Genomic DNA, 27,647 nt, shown 5'->3' with positions numbered 1-27,647 from the left:
GAGTCCTGCTTTCACCACAACGTTCCCAGCAGGACAGGGCTTTGGGTGTTTAGAGACCCAAACGTTTAACACGATTTTCCAAATAAGTTACAAATCTTTTAATAAAATTCATTATAAGTTAATTTCCTGAACAGCAGGCTCCAGTGTATGAATAGTGGGGAGGGAGCCCTCAGCACAGGAGCCTCCTTCCCTACAGGAAAGAAGCAAGAATGGACAACATTTCTGACAGTCATTTATTGAAAAATCTCTAAGAGTCCAATGGGTGTAGCAAGAAGTTGGTCTGTGTCCATTTGCTTCTCACTCTCCCAGCTCAAAACCCTCCCCAAAGGCAAACACACAGGGCAAGTCCTGGCTAAGTCCCATTTACAAACAGATCATGTAGGCCCCATCCCCACCTACTCCTAGATCGATTTGAACATAACTAAAGCTACACAGCCCAGAGCCACCAACAGGGATCTTAAGAATCCCCCTTATCAGGCAGGCTGCAAGACAGCCTTCACTAGAAACAGGGCCTTGAGACGTCAGATGCGACACCAGCAGGACAAGAGCCGAGAGATGTCCTGGCTCAAACCCTCTGTAACAATTCACCAAGGAAGGGGCTGGTCCCAGATGCCGGTCGAAAAGCACTAGTCATGTCCATGCCCTAGGAAAGGGGTACTCTGCCTAGAGCCAGCTCTTCTGCAGTGCTGCACTGGCAATACCCAAGCAGAGGGAAGCTCCTGGAAAAGGAATTCCATCACTTATCTCACTGTGAAGGGAAAAACAGAGCAGGCCTTCAGGTCCACACTCAAGTGTTCCAGCTGGTCTGATCGACAGCCTCTCCGTGGCTGGAGTGGTCACGTAACAAGTGTGCTGATGATGAGTATGGGAGTGGGAGAAGGCAGATTCTGAGCCCACCCCAGGGAGACAGTCTAGCAGCGAAAGAGCTGGGTAAAAGTTCTATGGAGAGCTGAACTTCAGTCTGCTCCACATAAGAACCGTAGAAAGGTGTGAGCTCTGCTGCAGCGTCCTCGTCCAGCCAGGGCCCTCCCACATGTAGGACAGACACCTCCAATCAGGTTCTCAATCCAGCTCCTAAGGCACCAGAGGTGGGGAGGGCAGCGGGCTAGCCAGTGGGGACCTCAGTTCCCTGCTGTGCTCTGGGGAACAGGGATGGACACAGAGTGAGACAGATGGAACTAAATGAACCTGTGTGTTTGCGTGTGTGGAGGAGGAGGAGGAGGCAGCTGTCACTCAAAGACAGCCATGAGGAGGTGAAGCTCACGGAAGGCACTGCCATGGCGGCCGCTCAGTCCAGACTTGTTCTTTATGATATTGCTGATATTCTTCAGCTGCTTGTAACACAGTTTGCACTTATGGAGCCTGCAAAGGAAGAAGATGGACAGGGCATGAATCCATGGCAAGCACTCACTAGGGTTCCTGGGGGGAGGGATAGCTCAGTGGTTTGAGCATTGGCCTGCTAAACCCAGGGTTGTGAGTTCAGTCCTTGAGGGGGCCACTTAGGGATCTGGGGCAAAATCAGTACTTGGTCCTCCTAGTGAAGGCAGAGGGCTGGACTCGATGACCTTTCAAGGTCCCTTCCAGTTCTAGGAGATGGGTATATATATCTCCATTGATTTTTTTTTTTTTTTTTGATATGTGATGGGGAGGAGGAGGAACGTCTGCCTCTCTGAGGCTAGAAGAGACTGAAATATCAATAGGTTTGTGTGGGAAGATGGCTGGAATTCTATCGATGCTATGAGCCAAGAGCTCTTTTTCTGCTGGTTTCCTCCCGCCAAGGGAGACGGTCTGCGATGTAAGGAGGTGCCACTTCTACAGAGCCACTTTTCAAAGAAAAACTGCACTTTAAATGAGGAATGCTATAAACCCAATTTCAGGCGGAAGCCAGCTGTGTGCCGTCACTTAAGGAATACAGCCTTAAAGGACAGTGGCTGTTTGGTATTCTACAGATGCTCCCCGAGTAGCAGGACACTGCACATGTTGGGGGAAGAAAGTAGTAACCCAAGTGCCTGAATTTGCTTCTCAGGCATGGTCCTTCACCCCTAACACCAGGTGCTACAAATACAGTGTTGCAGGTAAAGGGGGAGGAATACCCTGCATAGCTTTGCAGCAATCCCTCTGACTCTATAAGCAAGACTGATGGGGCTGGGAGAGAGTCCATCCAGACCCTAACCACTCAAAGGAAAAAAATCAGCAGGACGCCATGACATCAGGAAAGGGCTCGTATGGCAGGAGGTGGTGTGGGAGCGGCTAGGGTGCCTTACCGCTCTTCTCTTGTGATGTCCACCCCAACAGACGGTGGTGCAGCAAGGATGTCGGTGATCAGTGGCAGGAATCTCTGGAGAATCAGCTTTAAGGAGGTGCAGCCAGTCTGTACGTAACTGACACAAAGATACAGAGGGTCAGATGTCACTTGACTTTCACTCCCATATTTATACCACCTGGTTGAACATGTCCTACAGCTCACTCACCAACTTAGTGACCTGAGGTTGGTGTTCTCAAACAAACCTCCCCAGCCTGTATGAAAGACACCCCCGGGGAAGAAAGGCTAATAAGAGGGAAGGAGACAGGAGAGCAACAGCTGGGCCTAAATAGCAGACAAATGATGAGGCAAACTATGCTCACACCCTCAGACTCTGACATTTGACCCCTGCTCAGCAACCTTCTGTTCAAGCACAGAAACGTTCTGCCTCAGGACTCAATCTCCATGAAACCCACTAATACTCATGGCTGACGGGTAAAAGCCGGAAGTCGTTCCATGAGGGACATCCTGTATTTCTTTACTGTGCAGCTACGAAGTACACAAAATCTTCAAGATGACTCAGAGGCTGCCTCATGACCAGTTCCCTGATCCAGGTCCATAGTATCTGGAGCATCTTGCTGTCTTGGTTCCCTTCCTACTTATCCAAGTGCTCCTGTTCTGTGACTAAACATTTCAACCAGTGTCCTACATGCTCAACTCCAATTCATTCCTTCGACTATCTCCTCTCCCAACCATGGTTATAAATTCCAGGTGGAGCATTCCAAACAAAAATACAAATCTTTGGTCCCTTCAGTTTTTGAAGCCATCTATTATTCCTCAACCTCATCCCTGTCTCTGCATAGCTACCTTCAATTCAAAATATCTAGAACAATCTGCTGCTCCCAATGTCCCTTTTGTAGTGGGTAACAACTCCCACCCCAAGCAAACCCTATCCCCCAAGTTTCTTGGTTTCCCTGTGCTCCTCCTGATCTTTAGCCACTGCACCCCTCTTCTAGATGCTGTATCTATGCAGAACTGTATCCTACATGGTTTTCTGGTATTTTCTTTACTGATTAGCTATTTAATACCCAGTGAAACTCATCTAAGAATGCTACTATCCACCTGCTTGTCTTCTAAGGAGGTAGCTTCCTGGACATCTCACCTTTCATATTTGCTTTGAAGGAGCTTCTCTATCTGAGGCAGGATTATAGTACACAGATCCAGTTTCCAGAGAGACCTGGAAAGAAAAGAACACACTCCACGAGAACTGGAGACAAGCCTCAGGAGACTGTCTGAATCAACACAAACAATGCATTCAGATCTAAAAACTCAGCCACTTCAGCCTGCACTTTGCTGACTGAGTTCACTCACTCCACCTTGTGATGGAAAGTGGCATAATAGCAGCTCTGGTCATTTCTGGTTGGATTCCTGAAGAACTGGCTGAAGTTTTTCTACAAGACATTCATTTTCCTGAGGAAACCTTAACTGCTAACAATGAAGACACTGCAAGAACCAGTGCCAAAGACCTGATCACTAGCGTCGCAGGCTCAAAGGGGTGACTAAAATGCATTTGCTCTTACACTGGTGGGGTACAGAGGTGCCATATGCCCAACATAGGAGATGAGTGGATGTTAGGATATGTCTAGTCAATATCAGATACAGCAACCATATTACATCGAAGGTACCTACTGGACACATCCTTACACAGATGCAATAGCTGCAAAGTACTCACGCCTTCTGGTTGACAATGTTCAGTAGGTCCACTATAACAGAGAGATCATTGATGGCCACAGCAGAGTCCACAGATGTCTGAGACAAGTGGAAATGAGGTGGAGAAAAGTTACTGTGAGGCTTACACTAACAGACCCCATGTAATTGTTATGAGAATCACTTTCTAAATACCAGGCACAGGGACATGTTAATAGAGTAGAGAAGTGCATCCTGCCACTAGCCATCCTAACCCTTTTAGCAATACACCCACAGATTCACACAAGGGTCCCTATGTAGGAAACAGAAAAGCTCACAGCTACTCTAGTTCCAGTCTCAGCCACACTACAGTTCATTCCGCATTTCTTTTGAATCATATAAAAAGAATGAAAGAGCACACCAAGGTGTAACGGCAGGAACTGATGCTTGGATATCATATCTTCCTGTAATCGGGGGTTCAGAGCCATTTCTGCACAAACTGAGATGGCCTGTCCAATTGCTCTCCTACCTCCACCCAACAGAGTAAGTCTGACCTGTCCCTAAAATCCAGTAAATCCCACTTCCTTGCCTTGATGTCACCAGTGGTCCACATCGCTCGCACTGTGTCCAGGTTCTTGTGGCGGCTGGTGAGCACCACACACATAGTCTCATGGCCCTTACGGATCTGGGACATGGCTTCCTCATCCACTATCTCGCATTGGCTTTGGTTTTTCACAGCCTGTAGGTACAAAGAGAGAAAACACCAACTGATTGGTGACAGCATAACAAGATGCTCTGGTCTGAGACTGTGGGAAGTGGGTAAAGAGGAGCCTTCTTAGGTCTAATCCTGCTTCCCTTGGCAGGAGGAATATGGGCTACACGAGAATGAATCTCAGTGTAACTGAGTCTGACCTTTCTGGCAGCATAAGGACATGGTAAAGAATTCATATTCTTCAAGTCTGGTTTTTTTTTCCTCAGCGAGTTTTACGCACAAACTGAACACAGCTAGTAAAAACTAGACCTGAGAGAGAAATGAGAGTCTTTCTGGTGGAATTTTTAACAAGAAAAAAAGTCTTTACTGAAAATTTTCAGCTGGAAAACATTGATTTCCCACAGGAAAGTCCAAAGTGAACATTTTTAAATAATTTTTTTTATTCTGTTTCATATTCAAATATTTCAGTTATTTTTCTGTTTGAAAGAAACAGTTTGTTTTAGTTTTCAATGTGTTTGCCCCATCCTCTCCCCGCATTGGAAAAAAAGGAAGAGAGCGTGGTAAACCTATCTTTCACGCCTTTTCACAAATTAACAGTGGGTGGTTTTCCCTCCTCACCTCTTTAGACTGTTTCCCAGCTCACAAGCCTTAGAAAACAGTTACAAAATGCTGGAAAGGAAACAAAAGAAAAAGAAATTCCCACAAATTTTTGCTGTCAGTTTGTTTTCAAACAAACCCCATTTCCAATAAAAAATTTTTTCAATCACAAAATATTCAACCAACCTGAATTAAAAAAACCAAAAAACCCCAACGCACACCAAACCACTCTGTGGATTTCATTAGAGGCTTAACTAGACTTCTGTCCAAGCCAAGCTGGAAGCTCCCTTTCATCTGATCATGTTCCTGGTTTGGTATCAGAAGAGTGCCTTGGCTTGCTCTGAAGTGGGGAGGGAAGGACTTTTCCCTTGGGAAATTCTAGGAGCAATCCCAAATTTGGGAGCCAAAGGTGAAAATGAAATAATTTAGAGACACACTGATTTAGATAATTTAGAGACACTTGCTGTAATGCCTACAAAAAAGGTTGACAGATGTTAGGCACCTTGTGTGCTGGCTCACTGCCTGCCATGCCGACCCGTATTATCTCACTGTTTCCTTAAGCTCCTGTGTCTCAGGATCCATCCATTGTCACTTGTCTTCTATTTGGACTGTAAGCTCCTAGGTACAGGGACTTTTTGTTCGTTATTTATACAGCAGCTAGCACCATGGGATCCTAGGCAATCATAACCAACCAATCGCTTGTCAGTAGTGAGGGGTGGGAGGGTCTCGAGTGATAATGTGTGAGCAGAGGGAGGACGAGACCTGTGGTGCCCCTCTGAGGCCTCCTTCAATGATCTGAAACATGGGCTCATGGAATCTTCCCTGGCGCAGTGATTATTTTTCAGTATGAAGAGCCCAACTGCAGAGGTGCCCCACATCCCAACTCAGCTTTACAGGGTTTGTCTCCTCTGTGTTCTTTTTTAGTGGTCTAAGCCAAGGCTGAACATACTGCAGGGTTTGCTTATGTGTGGTCAGAGACGGCACCAATATTACCTCCTAACTGAGCACAACCAATCCAGGCCAACAGCACTGCTATCCCTTGCTCCCAAACCACCTGCTTAACTCTCCTGCTTCAGGACAAGCTAGTTACTTACTGGCAGAAAGTCAGAGGCCTTCAGCCCAATGGGCGCATTCCTGGCTGCAGGAATCACTGATGGCTCTGCTCTGGTCACAGGCGTTGAGGAGGCTATTGGTGGCCTCTGAACCAGGTCAGGCTGCAGGAGAAAGTGAAATAGAAGTTACAGCAGCAATGTTCTGCCTCTTCCCTCACCCACTTTCTTCTGGAACAATCTAAAGTTTGCTGGCATGGCTGAGAGAGACAGAGAGACTCTGAGGCGTGTTGTGAGGCTTAATTAACGATTGTGAAGAGCATGGAGATACTCCACTGAAAGGCGTTATGGCTGCCTGACTGTGAGTGAAGAGGCCCCATCCCGTGGAGTTCAATTAATCTTCAGATACAAAGAAGCCAGTCTAAGAAGCCCGTGAAATTTGACAGCTGTTTCTCTTCAGTGCACACTGGGGTTTTGAGGAGTCAGACACACGACTAGAACTGTGGAAACAGAATTAAAGTAGCAGAGTCAAAATCTGCTTGTAAAGGGATCTGATCTGACCTCTAGCTCTACACCTGACCCTGCCCAGATCAGAGTTCTCCCCCTTACTGGTCTCCACTGATGTGCACTGGAGGAACTGGCATGATTAGCAACACACCAGAATCTCCAGTGCTTGGAATTCACTGGGAATGCGGGTGTTGAAAGATACTAATAGCTCACACAGTACATACATTTTCTTGGTTTGGCAGTGGAGTCTGAATGTCCACAACTTGGCTGGGCTTTGCTGCTTCCTTTACGATGACAGGCTCTGGAGTAAGGGAAGGAAGGGGAAGAGGGAAAAGTCACACACTATCCCTTTCAGGAGAAGCTTTCAGCAGAGGCTCGACATGATTCAAGTGTCTGAGTACAGGTCATGTGTCTCTCTGGTCAAGGAGCATCCTGTTGAAACAGCCACCTGCCCCCCGATTCCAATCCCACCCTCACCCAGCATTCAGATGGACAGTCCCAACTCACCATCCTCGGGAGGGGCTGGGAAGGGCTCACTCTTTCGTGGTGGAGTTCGAGCTACAAAAAGGGGAAAAAAAGAAAGCCAAAGTCACAGATTAGCAAAGAGCAGCCTTGGGACTGGTGTAACTGACAACAACTAAACAGATAAGCCAGTCTGCAGTGTCAGTAACTGTCCTATCTCCTCTAGAGCTTAAATGTTGTTATTGTTGGGTTTCAACTGAAGGTTTGCAGCCACTGTGGCTGTGAGGAGCAAAACAGACCAGTACATTCCCGTAAGTCAGAAGGAGTGAAGTGCAGAATCAGGCAACATGCTGGCAAATCGATTAGATTAGTGAAGCAGAAAGACGTATAAAAAGATAAGAGATTATTAATTACACCAGTAAGGATGTCAATATAACTATTATTACTATCTTAGACATGTTATATAATTTTAACCTGTTACTGGCCTTCTAAATGGTCAAAGCTGGGCTTTGGAGTAGACGCTTAACCTACCCACCTTAAATGGGAGGCCTTAGAAACTATGGGGTTTGTGTGGTAGTGTGCCTAATGCCATAATTCTAAGAGACATCTCACATTCCAGTGCTCTGTCTTGATCTGACCAGAAAGGCATCCAGCTCAAGATGGAGCGGTCGGCTTCTGGGCCATACCTCTGTATTGCAAATGAGAGGCTGCAATTTGCTTCCCCATATGCTAGTTAGATACAGCTTTCTAGTAAGTTGTCAATGTAGCCCTTGGTTCAGAGTCCTCTGTTAAAGAATTTTAAATAGAGGTTTTCTGAACTCCAAATAGTCACAGGCTGTGCCAATTAGCCAAAGATCACTCCTTCCCTCTAGAGCTGATTAATTCTCAAGCCCTCAAACCCTGACCTTGCTACCACCCGAAAAGCAGAACAGAATCTTGTACTAACTGATGGAATTCTTGGGCTGGAAGATCTCCTTGTAATCCTCTGGATTCTGGATCTCAGCCTTTGATTCCTTCTCATCCCGGTCATCTTCACTGCTGGGACTGCGCCTCTCGCTCTCCGAATTGTGCTTCACTCTGCCAATAAGAGAGACCCAGTCAGAAGCAGACTGGTAGGGTATGTTTGAGAGAAAAAGCACTAAGTTCTCTGCTCTTTCCAACAAAGCATTTAGAACTGTGAAGCCTCATCAGATTCTTCCATACCTTTGGGGCTTGCTACAGGTAGTTGATGGCCTGTCATAGATGCGTCGAAGGGAGGATCCTGTGGGAGTGGGCTGAGCCAGAGGCCTATCATCTTTGATCGGTCCATGAAGGCCAGAACCAGACTTTGTGACTCTGCTGAGGTCCACAACGAACGAAGAGACTGTACTCTGAGAGATGGAAACCCCTATCTGCCGAGAACAAGAGTAAGGCAACTTGTTAGGAGTCCAGCACAGTGTTAGCCCCTCTAAGCCGAGGTCCATGGACTGGACTTAGGGTTTCTTCTCCTTTAAATCAGTTACATAACTTGTTTTGAATGGCTTCTCTGTGGTGTTATCCCAAAATAGTGACCAGAAGGGCCTTTAGCAACTGGGAGTGTAAGCATGGTATGGAAGAATCTACCAGGGAAAGTTACTGAGAATGTGTCACAGGGCATCAATTAACAGATCAGATACTGGATAAAACAAACGGAAAAAGGACACTGTGTATATGCCAAATGGCTGCACTAGTTAAAGAGAGAAGCAGCTTGGCAGTGGGGCTAGTGAATGGGAGTGGAACTCAGGAAACCGAGGTCCAATTCATGGCTCTGCCAGTATGTCACTGTGAGACTTACAGCTTGTCATGTCACCTCACCTTCTTATTCTCGCTCTACCTGTTAGATGGGATAGAAAGGCCTCTACTCCGAAGTGTTTCTTCATGATGGTTGTCTGCATACAGTTATGCTCTTGGCACTGGAGCTCAAACCTTGCCAGCTAACACCCTCCATTGGGCCACATGCTCATGGTATCAAATATCCGAGCTCCAGGGTGCAAAAGGGACTAGAGCCCCAACTACCACCCATTTGTTCCTCAGGAAGCCAGAGAGACTTGGAGTGGGGTAAGAGGGAGCAGCATGTGGAACTACACAAGCAATGATCCGAGGAGAAATGAACGCTGCTCCACATTTATCTGTCATTCTGGGATCTGCTGAGGAGCACTGGGCAAGTGTTAAGACTGACTATGGCCAGCTATGAGCTGTGACAGTCGAACATGGCCAGTCTGTAGAAGTCAGAGGCCCCGTAAGCAGCCCAGGGAATTTTTATTCAGTATTTCTGAGACTCTTCTTTCCATTTCACAAAGGGGAACTCACCAGCTGGTTGTTGCAGATTGATAAGTCAGCCACTTTTCCCCAGGTCACCAAGACCACATCAAAGCAGCGCTCCGGCTCCCAGCCATACACACGCAGCGAATCCTGGTAGCCGCTATACAAGCAGCAGCCATCTGGGTTGAAAAGAACACACCTGGAAAAGGAAAGAGACCAAGATTCATCCAAGACTTTACTAACTCATCCAGTCTTTGAAGGACACCAGGGCTGAACGCTTGACTTCACCAGAACACCGTGGACAAGTGTCATAACTTCCTTAGAGCTTCAACCTCAGCATGAACTTTCCTTAGCAAAGTGTCCCATTAGTGAGAACTCGGCTCTTTAACCAGACCGAACCCTCATGCTAGGTCGCTACCTAACACACTATGGCGCAAGTATAACGCACCTCACGGGAGTGGCCTCTTCTTCAATGCAGCTCACCACTTGAAACTTCTCCAAGTCCCAGAATCTGACAGTCCTGTCAGCACAAAGAATGAAAGGAAAGAATAACTGTACATCTCCTTGGAAGTTTGCTGTATTCTAGCAAGTCACCGACCCAGATCGTTGTAATAGTATGCGACAGTATTTTCTACTGCACTTTATTGCTATGTGCTAATGATGAACCCAACTGTAGGTAACGCTAGAGCAGAATTCGGATCCAGCCATCGATGCAAAGGGATATGCTTATTGGCTCCATAGGTATCTAGCACTGACCCAAAGCCATGGATGACTCAGCGGGGAAAGGCTACCTGCTGTGGCTGCATTAGCATGTGACTCAGAAGTCTAGCTCGTTGATTCCTAGTATGACAGAAGTGGCTACTAGACTGTGGGAAGAACATGGTAGGATCTGCACGGCATCATAGCACAGCTGCAATCTGCAGTGCAACTGTCCAGCTCCTCCAGTGGTGGGAATGTCACATCCTCTACATGAACAGCAATGTTCCCAGGAGGGTAGAGACCAATACAGGAGCTGATGAATAAACTTCCTGCTTTTTCTTTCCCTGCATGTACCTGTCAGCGCTGCCGGACGCCAAGAGGTATTCATTGGGATGGAACTCAACAACGTTTACTGGGCCTGTATGTCCTGTAAACTCGAACATTATCTTCCCAGCTGCCAGATCCCACAGCTGGAAGAAGAAAAGAACAGTCAGACTCTAGAGAGGATTTGTCTACCCTGGATTATTCTCCACTAGAAATCTGCTAGCCCACAAGCCTGCCTCTGGCAGGTAATGACCAGGGCCATGAGGGTTATTTCCAGTTTTGTTTTTATTTGGAGATTTGTCAAAGAACCTCTATCACTGTTGGAAACTGGCAAGAAAATACAGTGGTGCTAGAGGAGGTATCAGTAGCTAAAATACGATTTTTTTAAAGGTATGATGTGTTATGTTATTCTACCTGCAGGGATAAACTTTTCACATCATCTGGTCTTCACTTATAAATCCTGGGTGCAATGACTGACCAGCTCATTTGAACTGAGGTTGAAAATGAAGCCAGCTTCTTGCCCAGAGCCCTTCATACCACAGCAGAAGAAATGGAAGAGTTGCTGCTAGAACAGATACTTCGCTGAATTCTCTCTCTCTGCATTCAGCAAGTTGGAGTTGTGTCCCTGACAGCTCTTTGGAGAGTGCACGTGCTTAACCACCCAACTGGCTGAGCTTTCATTTTCAGCCTCAGGTTCAACTCACCTTGCAGTCAATGTACCCTCAACCTTTCGATGAAGGACACCGCCTTGCCTGTTGGACAGTAAGGAATTATATTTCACTTAGCCACATCTCATTTCTGGCTGTTTTGAACTGCTGGACAATTGTCCCTGCATAGAGACTGACCCTATGAAGCTAAGGGGCTTGCATCACTGCAAAGTGAGCTGGAGTGGGTGGGGGAGAGAATTGGCAATGCAAATTAAAGAACAGCAGTCTGCAGAAGAGAAGAGTGAGAAGGGATTTGATAGCAGCCTTCAACTACCTGACGTGGGGTTCCAAAGAGGATGGAGCTCGGCTGTTCTCAATGGTGGCAGATGACAGAACAAGGAGCAATGGTCTCAAGTTGCAGAGGGGGAGGTTTAGGTTGGATATTAGGAAACGCCATTTCACTAGGAGGGTGATGAAGTACTGGAATGGGTTACCTAGGGAGATGGTGGAATCTCCGTCCTTAGAGGTTTTTAAGGTCAGGCTTGACAAAGTCCTGGCTGGGATGATTTAGTTGGTGTTGGACCTGCTTTGAGCAGGGGACTGAACTAGATGACCTCCTGAGGTCTTTTCCAACCCTAATATTCTATGAACAGTACCCCTGCCCTTCCACATGCCCAAGGAGTAACGGCTCTTGCCACGCTCTTGATAATGAATACCATACCTTTACAGTGTGATCATCTGAAGCAGACGCTAACCACTTCCCATCAGGACTAAATCGGAGACACCTAACTGCTTGCGTGTGACCCTAAAAAAAACAACCATATACAGCTTGCAATGGCTTTGCACCTTCATTGTGCCCTTAGGAGGAAATCCTAGTTTCCTTTTCCATTTTACACTGTGCTTGTAACAAAATGAAATCAAGTAACATTTATTACAGTTTGAAAGACTCCACAGCTCACATGGAAGGTCCCTGTGTGATTTTAGCTAATTAGAATATGACCATGCAAATCATGGTTGCTACCACTGTTATATAATTGCAACAAATCTTATACAAAGATTGACACATGGCCAGAAAGGGTTAAGCATCCTGAAGGATAAATGACCCAGACTCAACCTTTAGAGACATGTCAGAAAAAGTATGTGAATGGTAATTAGGGCCATTCCATGTTAGATAGGCTAGAACTTTGAAATGTAAAGCTGGAGGTGATACTAATTGTATGTGTATATTTATATCTTGTCAGAACTTAGGAACTGTCTGTTTGTCTGGCTGTCTGTAACTATAGCTATTGATTCAGAGATCAAAAGGACATGTTAATGTTTAAACGAACTATAAACATAGTGTGATAAATGAAGTATGTGTGTGGGGTGGGGCAGGTAGCTTCTGTTTATGGACACCCAGCCAGCTAGTTAGCTATAAAATCCCTCTCGGTGGCTGTTCTCTACTTGCTTTACCTGTAAAGAGTTAAACAGTCTGACTGCATGCATAAGTAAAAGGAAGGGAGTGGGTACCTGACCAAAAGAGCTAATGGGAGGGCTAGACCTTTTAAAATTGGGAAAAAACTTTCCGTTCGTCTGTCTGTTGTTCTCCGGAGAGAGCAGAGATGGGGCTAAAGCTATGCTGTAAAAAGCTGTGACCCAGGTATGAAAAATCACCAGATCCTACCTAGAACGACTTTGTTTGAAATCGCAGCTAAGTAAGTAGATCAGGAAATGTATAGAAAGTCACTATGAGGTTATTTCTTTTATTTGTGTAAGACCTGTGGACTCCTCTGTGCTAACCCCCAAATGTTTCTGTTTTGTTGGTAACCATTAAGCTGGACCTCAAGAAAACTATTTTTGGTGCTTAATTATGATATTTGCTCTTTTTAAATCTAGCAATAGCCTAAATTCCAGATATATTTTCTTTCTTTTTAAAGAAAGGATTGGGATTTATTGTGTCCTAAGAGGTTTGTGCGTAAGTTGTTTCATCAGCTGGTGGCAACAGCTGATTTCCTTTGTTTTCTTTCTCAGCTCTTCCCTGGAGAGGGAGTGAAAGGGCTTGAAGGTACTCACAGGGAGGAATTCCCAAGTGCGCCTTCCTGGGTTCCAAGGGTTTTTTTTGCATCTGGGGTGGTGGCAGCGTTTACTAAGCCAAGGTCAGAAAAAAGCTGTAACCTTGGGAGCTTAATACAAGCCTGGAGTGGCCAGAATTAATTTTTAGAATCCTTGTGGGCTCCCACCTTCTGCACTCGAAGTGCCAGAGTGGGGAATCAGCCCTGACACATAGTAATATCACTGTATTAATCTCTCTTTGAAATGTACAGACGCCCCCCAACTTATGCAAGCGTTCCGTTCCAGAATGCTTTGCGTAAGTCAAATTTTGCGTAAATCGGGAACATATACACATTTACAAAAAAAAGCACTTGCGGATTTGCGTAAGTCGGGTTTGCGTAACCCGGGGAGCGTCTGTACAGCAAATCATCTGCGAATGGTGGAAAAACAGGCAACTGCCTTATGTTAAACCATATAACTAATTACCGGTGATGCTTAGGAAATAGATCTATTTCAAAGTATCCACAATTGCCTATTGTTTGCCTAAGAACTCCAAACTCCAAACTGTCAAGGAAGACCTGGAACTGTATAACAATGTTTGGGGTCTCGATCCTTTTTATCTCAGACCTGCTTTATGCTTCATGCAGGGGAAGCTTAAGCCAAAAGTCTGATATCTCCAGCCCTAACCTGGATTCACCCTGAATATGAACATTGGACTATAACCCATGAACCAATTCTGAAAGAACTCTTTGCAGCTACAAAGCTCACCATCTCTACTATGAATCTGATTGCAGAACTGTACTCATGTCTGTATGTATACTAATCTTTTAACCAATACTCTTTTCTTTTTTAATAAATTTTAGTTAATAAGAATTGACTGTATGTGCGTATTTGGGTAAGATCTGGAATATTCAATAACTTGAGAAGTAATGTGTCCAATCCTTTGGGATTGGTAGAACTTTCTTATATGATGACTAAGATTTTCAGTAATCCACAGTATATTTGACTAGGGTGTCTGGGTGGAGGCCTAAGGCTGGGTGGCTTTAAGGGAATGGTTATTGGATTCTGGCTAACCAGTGAGGTATTATAGAAGCTGTTCCGTGCTGGCTTGATAAATCTAAGTATTGGAATATCCTCCAGCTTTGGGGATTTGTTTGTCCCATTCTTTGCAGTTCACCCTAACTGAGTAACTCCGGTGTGGCTCCCTGGGACCCCGGTCACACCCTGCAGAACATGATGAATTCAACAGTCTCCAGCAGAAGGGCAATGCATCAGTTTACTATGTATAAGAATGCATCACTCCACTGCACACTCACTCATGGGATAATCTGGAAGCACCACTGACATCGACAGCACATAGTACATTTACTTTTCTGCTAACCATTTCTTGTAGCTTCTCTATTCAATCAGACTCTGTACATGTGGTCAGGCCATTTATTATCATTGCATGGACTTCACAAGTCACATCAGTCCAATTTTCAATACCAACGGATTAATAAATTAATTCTAGGTGATCCTGTCTTGATTCCTGAATAAATCAGAGAGAATCTCCTCTCCCCCTCCCTCAAATGATAGCAAAGTACCCCTTACCTTGTACCTGAAGACACAGCCTTTTCTTCTTACATCCCAGAGCTACAGGAAAGAGAAACAAAAAACGTGCTTAGAACCACAGCTATGAAGGACCCTGAAAGTCATATCAGAATGACAGGTCTCCCTACTACAGAGCCTGTAAACACTGTAGAATGGTTACGGGACAGGTACCCAACAGCTAAAGGGGTTGCTAAAACACAAGCCCATGCAAGGTATATTCCTTTACCTCTCCCTCTGCCTGCCCAGGTGGGAATGGCATAGAATCAAGATGCAACGTTAAGTGTTCAGTGAGAGAGACTGCTGGCAAGACATTTCATACCATGAAAGCTAAATATTTATGGCCAAATGCAGACCTGCTATAAGCAAGTGTAGCTCCACTGATTTCAATGTAATCACACTTGCTTACATCAGATTTAATTTGGCATCTAACACCAAGAGGCTTGAAAAATAAACCATAAACCCTAAGAGATGAACCAGACTCCTATTATTAGGATAAATTTCAGCTATAGGAATACAAGTGGAAATTTCACACCTCCTTATACACATGCAACTGATACTTTACAAACCTCCAATATGACAATCTTTTATACTGCCAAAACAATCCTGGCACTCCGACAATGCACAGGGGATAGAGAGAGTCCTTCCGGAAAAGACTGGCCTTACCTTGACGTTAGTGTCCAGGGACCCCGAAGCTACAAAGCTTCCAAAAGGATGGAAATCAAGGCTGCAGATATTTGCTTTGTGGCCCATTAACGTACGAAGAACTGGAAAGAGATAAGTAGCATAGAGAGGGAGGAAAAACCCATTAGTCAGCACTAATTTTCCCACAGACAATCCACAAGTCCAGCCATGCTGCTTCCTACCATTAAACACATACTGCTATTGTATACCGGCCATTCTGTACACGGCTTATTCATCTCTGTACTGTGACAGATATGGCAATTTCCAACGATATCTTTTGGAGACCTTACTGAATCAAGTTTAAGCATGTTTGGGGGCATCGTATTAAAGAAATGGTTTGTGTATTATTGTGGGCTGGGACTGCATGAAATCTCTATCTACGGGGGACATGGAATGATTATGAACTTCACAGGACTATACTGGGGTGGCCACACTTACTGGCCCTCCAAGTCACATATGACAATCTTTAGAAGTTTGAGAGCCAGGGTGCACCGGCCAGGGCTCAGGGCTTCAGCCCCATTGCAGCTGAAGCCCTGAGCTCTGGCAAGTGATGTTTGGAGAGGGGTATGTGGAGTCGTGTGCCTCTCCACCATTTTTTGCCAGGGTTTGATGATCGCGCTCAGTCACAGGGTGCTGCCGGGCCCCCTCACTGCACAGCAGTTGCTGGAGCTGTCAAGCTGGGAGCTGTGGCTGTGGGGACAGGCAGCAGCGGGGAACTACAGGAAGAGCCACTGCTTTTGCTACTGTCTCATCCTGTGGAACTAAAGCAGCGGCAACTCCTTGCAGCTCCCAGCTGTTTGCTGTTGCCTCACCACAAGGAGCTTACATCTGGGAGCTGCAGGAAAGGGACGCTGAGGGTAAGAGGGGGGTGTGACTCAAGCTGTTGGGGGGGGCAAACCTTTAAATTCTGGCCCCCTACTCTTGGCACTCACCAGCTGTCTCTAGCAGAAGCCCGTAGCCCCACCACCCCATGGCAAGGCAGAAGCCCTGAGCTCCCTCTCCCACTCTGGTAGATGGAGAATGGGGGGCGTGGGAGACTCAGCGAGACACACTTCAACTGCAGAAGAGCCACATGTGGTTCACGAGCTGCAGTTTGGCCACCCTTGGATTACACTAAACAATGTGCCATACAAGAATGGACTTTTGGGACAGACAGTTTGCCTGTGGGGTCGAATACAAATTCCCCATCTCTGTTTATGCAAATGCCCAGCCTTTGAAGTGGTGCCCTGAGGAGGGGACCACTGTCTGCTGATTAGCTGTTCCAGGAGTCTCAAGATCAATGGTCCAAGCTGTATAAAGGGAAGACTGATCTATTCACAGGCATGCTAGTTTCGAGCTAAGACTATCTAAGTTTGTTCACACAGAACCACTCCTCGGTGGGGTTTGAGGGACTGACTCCTCCCAGAGCCCTTGCTGGAGCTGAGGGTGATGTCTGGCACCTATTAGCATGCAGGTTCTTTTGTTGTTTTTAATATGTTTTCTCTAATGCTTTCATCTTAAGAATAAATGGGCTGGTCTGGAAAGGGCTGGTATCTCGTAACTGCTAGCAACGAGAGCTGTTCATAGCCTTTGGCAAAATAGCAAAGCGGTAATGTTGGCCTGCTTGGGCAGTCTAGTTTGCTGGGCATATCACAGAATAGGCAGGGAACTGTACAACCCGGAAAATCCCCAGTCAGGAGGGGAGAAACACATGGGTCTTTGCCCAAGAGAAGTGACAGCTGAGGAGCTGGAGCCTAGAGTGGGCTCCATGGTGCACTGGGGCAGAGGAATGCAGGGGCAGTTCCTCTGGATTCTGACATGTATGTCACTTCACAGAAATGCTTTTGAGACTACTTCAGCTAAACAAAGAAACTGCACTAAATGGACTGTTCCCGGGAGCCTGCTTTACACTGCAATGCAGTTCGCAAACGTTAATGCAAGCCACAAGAAGGTACACAGAGGGGAAACAGGAAAAATACATTTCTTGGCTGAGAAGTTCAAGTGACGCTTCATTAGCTATAATCTTAACTTTTTATTTAGAAAATGGGCCCTCAATTAACTAGACTCAAGAGCATGACTTCCACCATCAGTGCTCTAATAATGCACCATGTTTCATCTATTGCGGATTCCTGGCAGGTGTTCGACAATGATGACTTGTACATGAACTTGACAGAAATGCACAGGCCCAAACCTCCAGCCTCTTCAATCTGGCTCAACGTGAGACTATGCACAAACACTGTGTGTACACTTATAACTGGTCAAATTCATACGTGTATTATGCAGCTTCAGTAGAACATCACTCCAAAGCATTCTAACACCACCACTTGTTTTGAGCTGAAGAAAACACTATCTGTTGATAAGGGCCCATCCAGAATTTTGACCTTCCTAGTCAGGACCTCTCCAGGTCAGTGGGGATATGTGGCAACAGGGATTTCCCGCAAGTTTGTACCACTCTTCTGTGCTCACATATGAAGCACCACTGCTGACTTAAATGGAAGATGCAAAGGAGAATGGAAACCTACTTTTGGCAGCTTCCAGGTCCCAAACTCGAATGGACCCTGATTGGGATCCTGCAACAATGAGCTCTTCATTTGTATTGATCCTCACGCTCTCCACTGGTGTTGTATGGCCTGTCAAACTCTGCAAGGAAAGTCAACAGTAGCAGTTGGCAGATTGGATGTGCAACTCTGAAAAGTCCTATGCTGGCACATGGTATTATCCTGTAACTGATCTGGCACACTATTTTGCAACAGACAGGACCTCCTAACTGCACAGCCAATTTGGCTGGTCCCCCCCCGTCAGCTCTCAGTGTGGTATACCACTCCAGGATGCATTGCCTCCCCTAGCCCCTGCCGAGTACTGCCAGTGTCACGTTGCGTGCATATCCTCCAAGCACTCTCTTGCTGAGGCACTATGAGATAGTTGCCCAGATTTTCTCAGAACATGCCGATACAAACACGGGTAGTCAAGCGGTAGGTGTGGATGTACAAATTAGGTCAGCACATGCATATGCAGTGAAAAATATGCTGTATAGACACAACTAGACCAGGTTACTTGTAAATGAGTCAGATGAGTGTCATGAACTGGTTACAAAACCACAGCTGTCCTTACAGCACAAGCAGGACTATTTGAAAGCCTTCTCACAAGCAAAGAAGTACACATTACTAGCCCAGCGTCGGCTGCCACACCAACAGGGCTACAACAGTACTGCAGCATTAGCTTGATGCACCATGCAACAATTATACAGTGCCTTTCATCCTCAAAGATCTGGAAGTGCTCACTAAAACTTGACTGTATAGATATTGTGCAATAGGTAACCATTTATGACATGGCCATTTTAACTAAAATACGTAATACAAAAATACGGAGTTGTTCCAATAATCAAATTAATAATTAATTATTATGCACATATTAATGTGCTGTTATAGGTATTTTAGTACCATTAAGCGATGTTTATTATTCCAAACTCTCCTTTATTTATCCTTAGAACGGCTCCCTTGAATAATTCAATCCATCTTTCTCCACCCTTCACATTTATTAAGGTAACACCAGGGAGTGACAAGTTAAAACCCACCTGGATCTTTCCGCAGTTTTTGCTTGGGATTGTTTTTCTGTAATATTGCAACTGTTAATGTTTTGTGTGCAACAGAGAACTCAGACTCAAATCAGGGGTCACAAAGCTGCATGTCACTTGCCTCCCCTCTCCCCAGACAGGAGGGTACTGGGGGTCCTAGCAAATCAAGTACTAAAGGTGAACTTCAAAGCAAACAAAAATCCCGTTGAGGACGTCTTTATACACCATAAAGCAGTAAAATCACAGCGATTCCCCTGCCCCCATCAAATAAAACCCGTGTTTTGTTTTGTTTTTTAAAACGCTAGAAATACTAGGTCCTGACTTCCCTCTCTTCCCTGGAAAACCCAGGCAAATGTTTAGAAGCCTGGGTGGTAACATCACAGCAGTCCAAAACTAGTTCTGCAGTTCTCTCTGCCCTCGATTGAGGGGTGAAGACATGCTGAATCTTATGCCCCTGCTGACTACAGTGAAACCAGTGCTCTGGTTTCACACTGCTCTGCCATCACCATGCAGATCCTCCAGAGACATTGCAAAAGCCCATGGGAAGGAAACAGCACTGCCAATAAGGGGTAGAGATTTCTTGTATTTACTTAGTCCTCTTCACATTTCCTGAGAGATGCCAGTTCAAGTGATTGGGGTGTGTGTGTGTCTGAAATGAAGTGAAAATTTTCTTTTTCCATCTCTCAACTGAACTCTCCTATCACACCAAGTGTCTCTAGCCCACCTTCCCTACATCCAAATCAAACATCAAAGCAGGATGCAGCACAGAAGAATGCCAGCCGCCTTTATAATTGGCATGTACTTAACATCATTTCATATTATTGTGGTAGCTTTACTCTTATTATAGTGCATTTGAACATGCTGCACACAGCTTCTCCCTGCCCAGCATATGGCCAAATCAGCACAATATCCGGACACAGTTTTATGCAGAGTCATATATTGGTCAGCCGTAGGCATGATGCAACTGGAAGCCTGGGATGTGCCCCAATTCCAGGGTGCAAACCTCACCACCCTGAATATTAATCTGTAAAACAAACCTATCATAAAACTAAGCCTTTAATAGTTCACAACCCTGTTATAGGTGCATGCTGCAAATACCAGCAAGCCCAATATGTATTGTCTGAGCAAATGCTAGGGCTGATGTTAAAGGTAGTCAGACATGCTGGATTGCCCTTGTTTTGAGAGATAGTTCCCATCAGTTACTTAATAGGATGTTGTTCCTACTTCACTGGAAACAAGACTCTAGTCATCCTGCACTCAGTAGTACGAAGGTTGTAGTCAGTGGTGCTACCCTGATTTACACTAGCTGAGGATCTGGTTATATATAACTAAAAGGGAAATAAAGGAAACTTATTAAATAAAAGTCAGGGTGAGGGATAGCTCAGTGGTTTGAGCATTGGCCTGTTAAGCCCAGGGTTGTGAGTTCAATCCTTGAGGGGGCCACTAGGGATCTAGGGCAAAAACTGGTCCTGCTAGTGAAGGCAGGGGCCTGGACTCGATGACCTTTCGAGGTCCCTTCCAGTTCTAGGAGATTGGTTTTTTTTTTTTTTTCCTGCCATGAGGGCAGGGGACTGGACTCGATGACCTCTTGAGGTCCCTTCCAGTCCTACAGTCTATGAATCTATGAATCTTTTCCCTCAACCCAACCCCACAGCCACTACTCAGCTGCTCTACAGAGACAAGTGATGTCTGCCCTCTCACTGAACATGAGACACAAAACCAAGAACTGTGCAGGGGCAGGAGCGCTGCTCTCTCCAAATGCTTCCCCCAGGTCACAAAGAACTTCAAGCATTCAGTGGGAAACTCCTTGGACCTGCCCAGGCCTGTCTTCAGTGGGAGGACAAGGAAGGAACCAGTGCTAATGTACCTTTTAAAACCTTTTTGAGTCAAGCCAGTGCTAGACTGGGGGGTGGAGGGAGAGAAGATGGGGTAAAGGAGCTGAAGTAGAAAATCAAGAGGAAGGAGAACAGAAGAGTGACAGATGGAGGGGAGCGATAAAATAGGTAACATTTTGGAGAGAAGATTGGAGGAGAAGGGGACAAGCATAAAGAAGAAAAGGTGAGTAGAGGAAAAAGAAGAAATGGCTACAATGGACAGGGATGAAAAAATTAGGTATCAGAGGAGTAGCCATGTTAGTCTGTATCCACAAAAACAACGAGAAGTCCGGTGGCATTTTAAAGCCTAACAGATTTATTTGGGCAGAAGCTTTCCTGGGTAAAAAACCTGCTTCTTCAGATTTATGCCTGCATCTGGAGTGAAAATTACATGCAGCTGAAGAAGTGGGTTTTTTACCCACAAAAGCTTATGCCCAAATAAATGTTAGTCGTTAAGGTGCCACTAGACTTCTCGAAAGAATTAAGAATTACAAGTTTAATTTGGGGGCAAATGAGAAAAACTATAGGGACACAGAAAGAGGGCATCATATTGCCCACCCCATACATTCAGCCAACTGTGAACTTCTCCTGCTCCTACCACCTCACTGAATGGATATCACTTACTAGGGACCCAGATTTATCTCTGCTCCCCACACAGCTGCTGATCTCCCCAATATGAATTAATAAATCAAGATAATAGGATAATAGAAAAATGTACATGTTGAAGAAATTAATCATTTCCATTTTTTTTTTTTAAATGTCACTCGTTTTAGACCAGGGGTCGGCAACCTCTGGCATGCGGCTCGCCAGGGTAAGCGTCGGCAGGTTCAGCGGACCGTGGCTCCCACTGGCCGCAGTTCGCTGTCCCAGGCCAATGGGGGTAGCGGGAAGCCGCAGCCAGCACATCCCTTGCCTGCGGCATTTACCGCCACCCCCATTAGCCTGGGATGACGAAATGTGGCCAGTGGGAGCCGCAGTCCACCAAACCTGCCAACGCGGCAGCTAAACAAACTGGCCCAGCCCGCCAGGGTGCTTACCATGGCGAGCTGCGTGCAAGAGGTTGCCAACCCCTGTTTTAGACTCTTGTCATCTTTGGAGGTCTCTGTCACACAGTCGGGCCTTAGCAGGGCATGGGAAGAGAGTTATAGCTGGTTCAGAGTCATGTGAGCTGAAGGAACAAAGCCATTTTCGAACTGCATGTGGCCCACAAAAGCTAGCTTACTGTGTGTGTGCGCCAGTATAGCTTTGTAGCACTCCAAAGCAGACGAGAGGGGTTGGTAAAACCTAGTTGGGGAATTTATGACATTGCCAGACTCTCTCTGGCTCTCACTATGCCAATTGCCTCCTCCCCCAAGCTACCCACAGACAAATAAAAAACAGCCAACTCTTACTATGATGCAGTTGGGCTTGTTAACCGACCATATATTGACCCGACAGTCCTCTCCACCAGTTGCCAGCAGCCGACCTGAACTTTTGCCCAGAACCAGCGAGGACACATTGCTGCTGTGAGCTGTGATCTCTTCTGCACAAGATAAAGCAAACAAATAGTCACAACAAGTATTTTTATTATACACAATTCCTCTCCTGAAAGACTAGTAGTCCTCACTCTACAGAAAGACTTCCCAGTTTTCACTGGGCAAATTGCAGAACTTAGAGTTCAGATAAGAAGCCACACTACTTACTTATCTTGTTTGCAGCAGCCGGCTTGGCCCTATCTGCTACACTTGGTGACATGTGCCAATCCGCCTTCATCATCCCACCATAGTCTCAATGTGCTTCACAGCGACTATCTTATCTTACTAATAGTCACTCAGTAGCTTTGAAAAGGAGAATTTGCTTGCATCCAGCACACTCTTATGGAAGCTAATTTATCATCTGTACCTGTGTGAACTCTCCTGGCAAGATGAACAGTTTCACAAGTTGGCATGGTACAAAGCAGCTGCCGATCATTTAGAGAAAGGCTCCCTTATATTGTTCTGGGTAGTAGCAAAAGTTAGGACTGTCCTGAGTCAAACTGTGCAGTAGCACAGTGTGCTACCTTGCAGAGAAAATAAGACTCAGCACCTGGAAAGGGTGGAGCTCCCTTCTACTTGAGTTTTGGCAGAGAATTGGTCATGCTTTGAGCAGGGGGTTGGACTAGATGATCTCCTGAGGTCCCTTCCAACCCTGATATTCTATGATTCTATGACTTTGCCTATATTCTCAGCATGTAATGTAGGTGAAGCAGAGCAATACAGTTAGTTTGGGGGCAGTGACAAAAGATGTCTTTATTGGAGGGATGGACACAAATATGCTTTAGAGGGTTGAATAAGGAAGTAGAATTAAAAAAGGTGGGTTTTTTTTAAAGCAGCTTTTCATAAAGGCTGGGGGAGAAGATAGCCCCAATACCCCAGTGGACTCTGGAGAAGTCCCACGATAAACAGCCAGATTGGCATTTGTTTTACATTAAGAGGCATTTTAAAATGCACCCAAATTGTTAAGTTTCTGCCAAATGCATTTACCAATTCCTTAATATCACAGCTAAAAAGTTCTTGTCTTTTAAAGACCACTAGATTTGTATATGAAATGGTTACAAAACATTTGTAGAAATGCTAGCTAATAACCAATCCAGCCTTCGTTCTGATAACTGGGTGTGAAACGGCTCATTTATAATAAGTGACAATAATTTTCCAAGACATTAGAGGGCAGGAATAATTACATACTCTTTGATCTGAAGATCTCAAAGCACTTTACAGATAGTGAAACCACATAACTTTCACATTAGCTAGTGAAACATCTTTCATGTTACAATTGTAATTAGGTTATTAATCAAATGAGAAAGGGATATTTGCTGAGGATGTACTTGCAGTTTAATGAAAGACCAATATTCTATATGACAATACTAAACCAGAGCATGTGTCAACACATTAAATTCAAAGTCACATACAATATTAGTCATATAAATCCTCCTTTGGTATTAAGGGACCAATAGTGACTATTTAAGATTGGATGGTGCAAGTGCTGAATGTTGTTGTGAAATGTGAATATTCGCAACACCTCCCTTTATCTTTTATTAATAATTTATTTACAATGTTTAAAGAGTTATTGCTGAAGCATTCAACTCTCTGACTATAAATGCCAGATTGTAATTTTATGCCAACATTAAAAAACTGGTAGCAGAACCCTCACTCTTTGAAGTACTGATTTCCCAAAGTCCACAAACCCTTTCATAAAATGCTCTCTCATTAGTTACTACACATTGGCTCAGCAACCTTTAAGCCCCTAATTATCCTGGCTACACCTTTTTCCTAGCACTTGAATGATTACTACTCTGAAGTTGGAGCTAAAATGAAGTAGGACATAATGATATTAAAGATCAACAGGACAGGCAGAGTTGCTGAATGAAATGGGATGGAGATTTGAAACTGACCAAGTGCTGTCTTTTCCAGGAATCTATGAACTTCAGTTTTTTTATTTTTATTTTTTTTTAGGGAGGAGGGGGAACAGATGAGAAGTTAGAAAAATATTTTTCTGCTTCTGAAAATATGAACGGAAGCACCAACTGATGCCAGGCATACAGTAAGGGAAGGTGCTACATAGTCTTTGATCGTATATACCAGTTACCTCTATTAATACAGTTCTATTAAACATATAGCAACCCAGACAGGCAACACTCTCACTAATCCAGTTCTGGGCCTCAAATAGTCAGCCTAGAATTCACATTTGTGGATAATCAGCTACTTCTACTTGTTCTTTTGATCCTCTGACACCTCACAAAAAATTGCAACATCTGCAGGAGAAGCATTTTTCTGTGTTTCTCTTTCTGACATTTAGGAGCTGTTTTGCCCCTCTTTTTCTTTGGAGAAAAGATCAATTAAAAATAGAAGTTTACTACCTCTCATGAATCTTTTATGCTGAAGCCAGAGACATAACCAAGAGGACATATAGGTCTTGTAATGATCTCATCACGCTTCCTGCAGTGATCTAAGAACCTACTGTACCTATAGCAATGGTAGAGGCAGCAATACAGAGCAATCCAAAAAGAATACTGACATTAAACAAGTGGAACACTCCAAGGCAGGTTTGGTTTTATAAGAGTTCCAACCTGTTCACCAGCTGTTCTAATATTACATTAGAGAATTAGCAGGTTGTTATAGCTCTGAAATTTAGAGAAAAAAAAGATTCAATGACCAAAAAACCCTCAGACAACAGGAATTGAAGACAGAAAAGAGGACGGCCTATCATCATCATCGCAAATCCCAAAGGAACATAGAGATCTATCTAGGGGGTATGTCTTTACGTCACTCCGGCTGGATGTTCAGAGAATGCCCTATGCCTTTCCACAGTTCTCTCTCTCCCCCTCCATCCACAAACTGTCCACTGAATTTTAAAAGAGTGCTCTTTGTCACATTAGAAAGGGAGGGGGCTGTTCCTTGGGGAAAATTTCATACCACAAGACAGAACAAGAGGCCTCCTCTTCCCCCATTTTCAAACAGAGAAATCTAATGATGGACAAGAGAACACTATCAAAGACACTCACGCAGCTTCCAAGACGTCTTGGTGGCAACAGAAGCTGCCATTTCCTTATTCAGTTCTTTTCTGATGGCCACTGAAAAAGTGCCCCCTTTCCTTCCAACAAAGGTTCACTTTGCTGAATTGTATGGGGCTCAACCCCCCAGGCCTCAGTTTCTGCTGTTTGATCTGTTCAGACACATCCAGGCTAATGAAATTCCTTTCAAAATGCTTATTCAATTGTATTCAGAACAGTGGGCAGTTTCCTCCAATCAACAGGCCAGATCTTGAGTTCTGATTTAGTCTTGATCCAGATCACTGCGATATCTGCCTGGAGGGGAAAAAAAAAAAAAGAATCTTAATGTTTATGGCATTGTCTTGTGATACCGCTAAGTTAGGACAGCAGGTGCATAGTTCAGTGCATAAAACAAGACCCTGGCCTTTTGCAAAGCCCAAGCTCATAAGCTGGAAAAGTACGCTCCCCTGGCTGACATCCTCAGAGCGAAGGGCTATGAAGTGCACATGGATGCCCTGATCATCAGACCCATGCAACGAGTGTGTGCTGTGGACCTGCGGGATCGGTCAATACTACGCATGGCTCACGCGGCGCCTCATGGTCTCAGACACCATCCGATGGTCCAGGGCCATCTACACCAAACACATCGCCAGCCACCAACAGTACCAGGAGCCATGAGCCAGAGTGACATTGTGCATCGACTACGAGAAAGGGACCAAGGGACTGTAAAGTCACTAAACGTTTAATCTCACCATATGAGGGTCAATTCATCCTCATCATTGTACCCACTCATTATACTCCACATCTGAACATAGCCATAATATGAACAACATATCCTCATACCTCAATGTCTGTAGTTTGACCTGTTAACCTTTTACCCGCAATCAGGGATATTGCAGATTATGTATTCCTTATGCCATCCCATATTAAACCAAACTTTGCACCCTCTGAAAACCTGTATGTTGTTCCCTGATAACCAGAAACTTCTACGCTTAAATTCTGTACCATTCACTTGTTTTAAACATCATCTTAATAAAATTTTTAAATTCATCTATTTGTTCTGCTTGTCACAGCACCTAGTACAATGGAGTCCTGCTATGGTAATACAAATAATAAATATGTAATTATTTAATTATTATTAGTGAAGAAGGTCATCAAAGCCTGGTCTAGTGTAGGCTAAAGAGTATGGAGTGGTTGCCTTTATGACCGCTTCCCAACTCTCAGCTTTCAACAACAAAAGCAAAACAAGGTTCAGTTCAATAAGATTATCACAGGCCTAATCAGGGTTATTCATACACTAATTATTACTATTAAAATAATTAGAATAGTTCAATGGCTAGGTCCTGCAGATGTTTACAAATCAGTGTAACTAGCAGAAGGGAAGAAGCTTACTAGGCAAACACTTGCTAACATACGATCCTTGCGGCAGAGCAGCATCCTCACCCTAGTATCTACCGCCTGCCCGCTCCTCTCTGGTGGGGCTCAGAGGAGAGCATGTTTACAAGCCTCCCCTCGGCCAAGTGTGCCAGGGAGGGCAGGCGTGCTAAGAACCTCCCTCCTGCTGGTGACTCCCTGCGACAAGCAGCCCCCAAACCCCTCCCTGGGGGCGGAGCCACATTTACCGCTTCCCCCGATAGCTCCGCACGGATCCCCTTGCGGGGCCTGGGCACCTGGGGGTCCCATAGCCCGGCCCCCTCCCCCTCGTTCTTCTGACTGCGGGAACCAGCCCCTGGACACACCCCCAGAGAAGGGGTGAACGAACACAACCCCCCCCCGGCTGTCGGGGGGAAGGCGGGTTCCCCCAGCACTGGGCCCCAGCCGGGGGAGGGGAGAACGAGGGTTCCCCCCCCCAACACGCTCTGGGCCCGGGGCCCGACTCAGAACCGCCCGAGACCGTGGGGCCCGTGAGGGGAACTGGACCCGCCCCGCGGTCTGGGGGCTCCAGTTCACACCCCCGGCAGCCGGAGCGCGGGGGATGGACCCGACTCGACTCCACTCCCGCCCCCTCCTACCTGCAGCGGCTCCTCGACCCGCTCCGCCTTCCAGCCCCGAGCCCCCAGCTGCTCCCATCCCCCACCCTGAATGGCCCCTGCCTGACAACCGGGCCCTCACCCTCACAACAAACCTCGGGCCCGGCCCCGCCCCCACGCGGCCTTCGCCGAATCGCACGCGCCGCCTGCATCCGGGCCCACCCGCTCCGCGGCAG

General features: G+C 45.6%; 1 protein-coding gene across 4 annotated transcripts; it reads right to left on the bottom strand.

Annotated features, from left to right (window-relative positions):
* Positions 1 to 83: 83 nt before the first annotated feature.
* On the bottom strand, positions 84 to 27,647 carry KATNB1 (katanin regulatory subunit B1). Of its 4 annotated transcripts, none has more exons than XM_050923394.1 (20): positions 27,567 to 27,647; positions 25,454 to 25,756; positions 22,326 to 22,456; positions 18,009 to 18,126; positions 15,490 to 15,590; positions 14,827 to 14,868; positions 11,927 to 12,010; positions 10,589 to 10,704; positions 9,984 to 10,055; positions 9,584 to 9,734; positions 8,459 to 8,646; positions 8,202 to 8,332; positions 7,301 to 7,351; positions 7,018 to 7,094; positions 6,332 to 6,451; positions 4,518 to 4,667; positions 3,975 to 4,051; positions 3,405 to 3,479; positions 2,265 to 2,381; positions 84 to 1,362 (listed from the first exon to the last, which is right to left on the bottom strand). In XM_050923394.1, exons 2-20 carry the CDS (start codon positions 25,491 to 25,493, stop codon positions 1,230 to 1,232), a joined length of 1,974 nt encoding a protein of 657 aa, XP_050779351.1. In that variant the 5' UTR covers positions 25,494 to 25,756; positions 27,567 to 27,647; the 3' UTR covers positions 84 to 1,229. The 4 variants fall into 4 exon arrangements, with proteins under 4 accessions (XP_050779351.1, XP_050779349.1, XP_050779350.1 ...); XM_050923392.1 differs by lacking the exon at positions 27,567 to 27,647 and adding an exon at positions 27,454 to 27,560; XM_050923393.1 differs by lacking the exon at positions 27,567 to 27,647 and adding an exon at positions 26,834 to 26,858.

This window comes from Gopherus flavomarginatus, chromosome 14 (assembly GCF_025201925.1).
Source record: "Gopherus flavomarginatus isolate rGopFla2 chromosome 14, rGopFla2.mat.asm, whole genome shotgun sequence".
Classification (NCBI taxonomy): domain Eukaryota; kingdom Metazoa; phylum Chordata; order Testudines; family Testudinidae; genus Gopherus; species Gopherus flavomarginatus.
The sequence above is the reverse complement of the archived record's forward strand: the minus strand, read 5'-3'. Positions and strand labels throughout refer to the sequence as shown.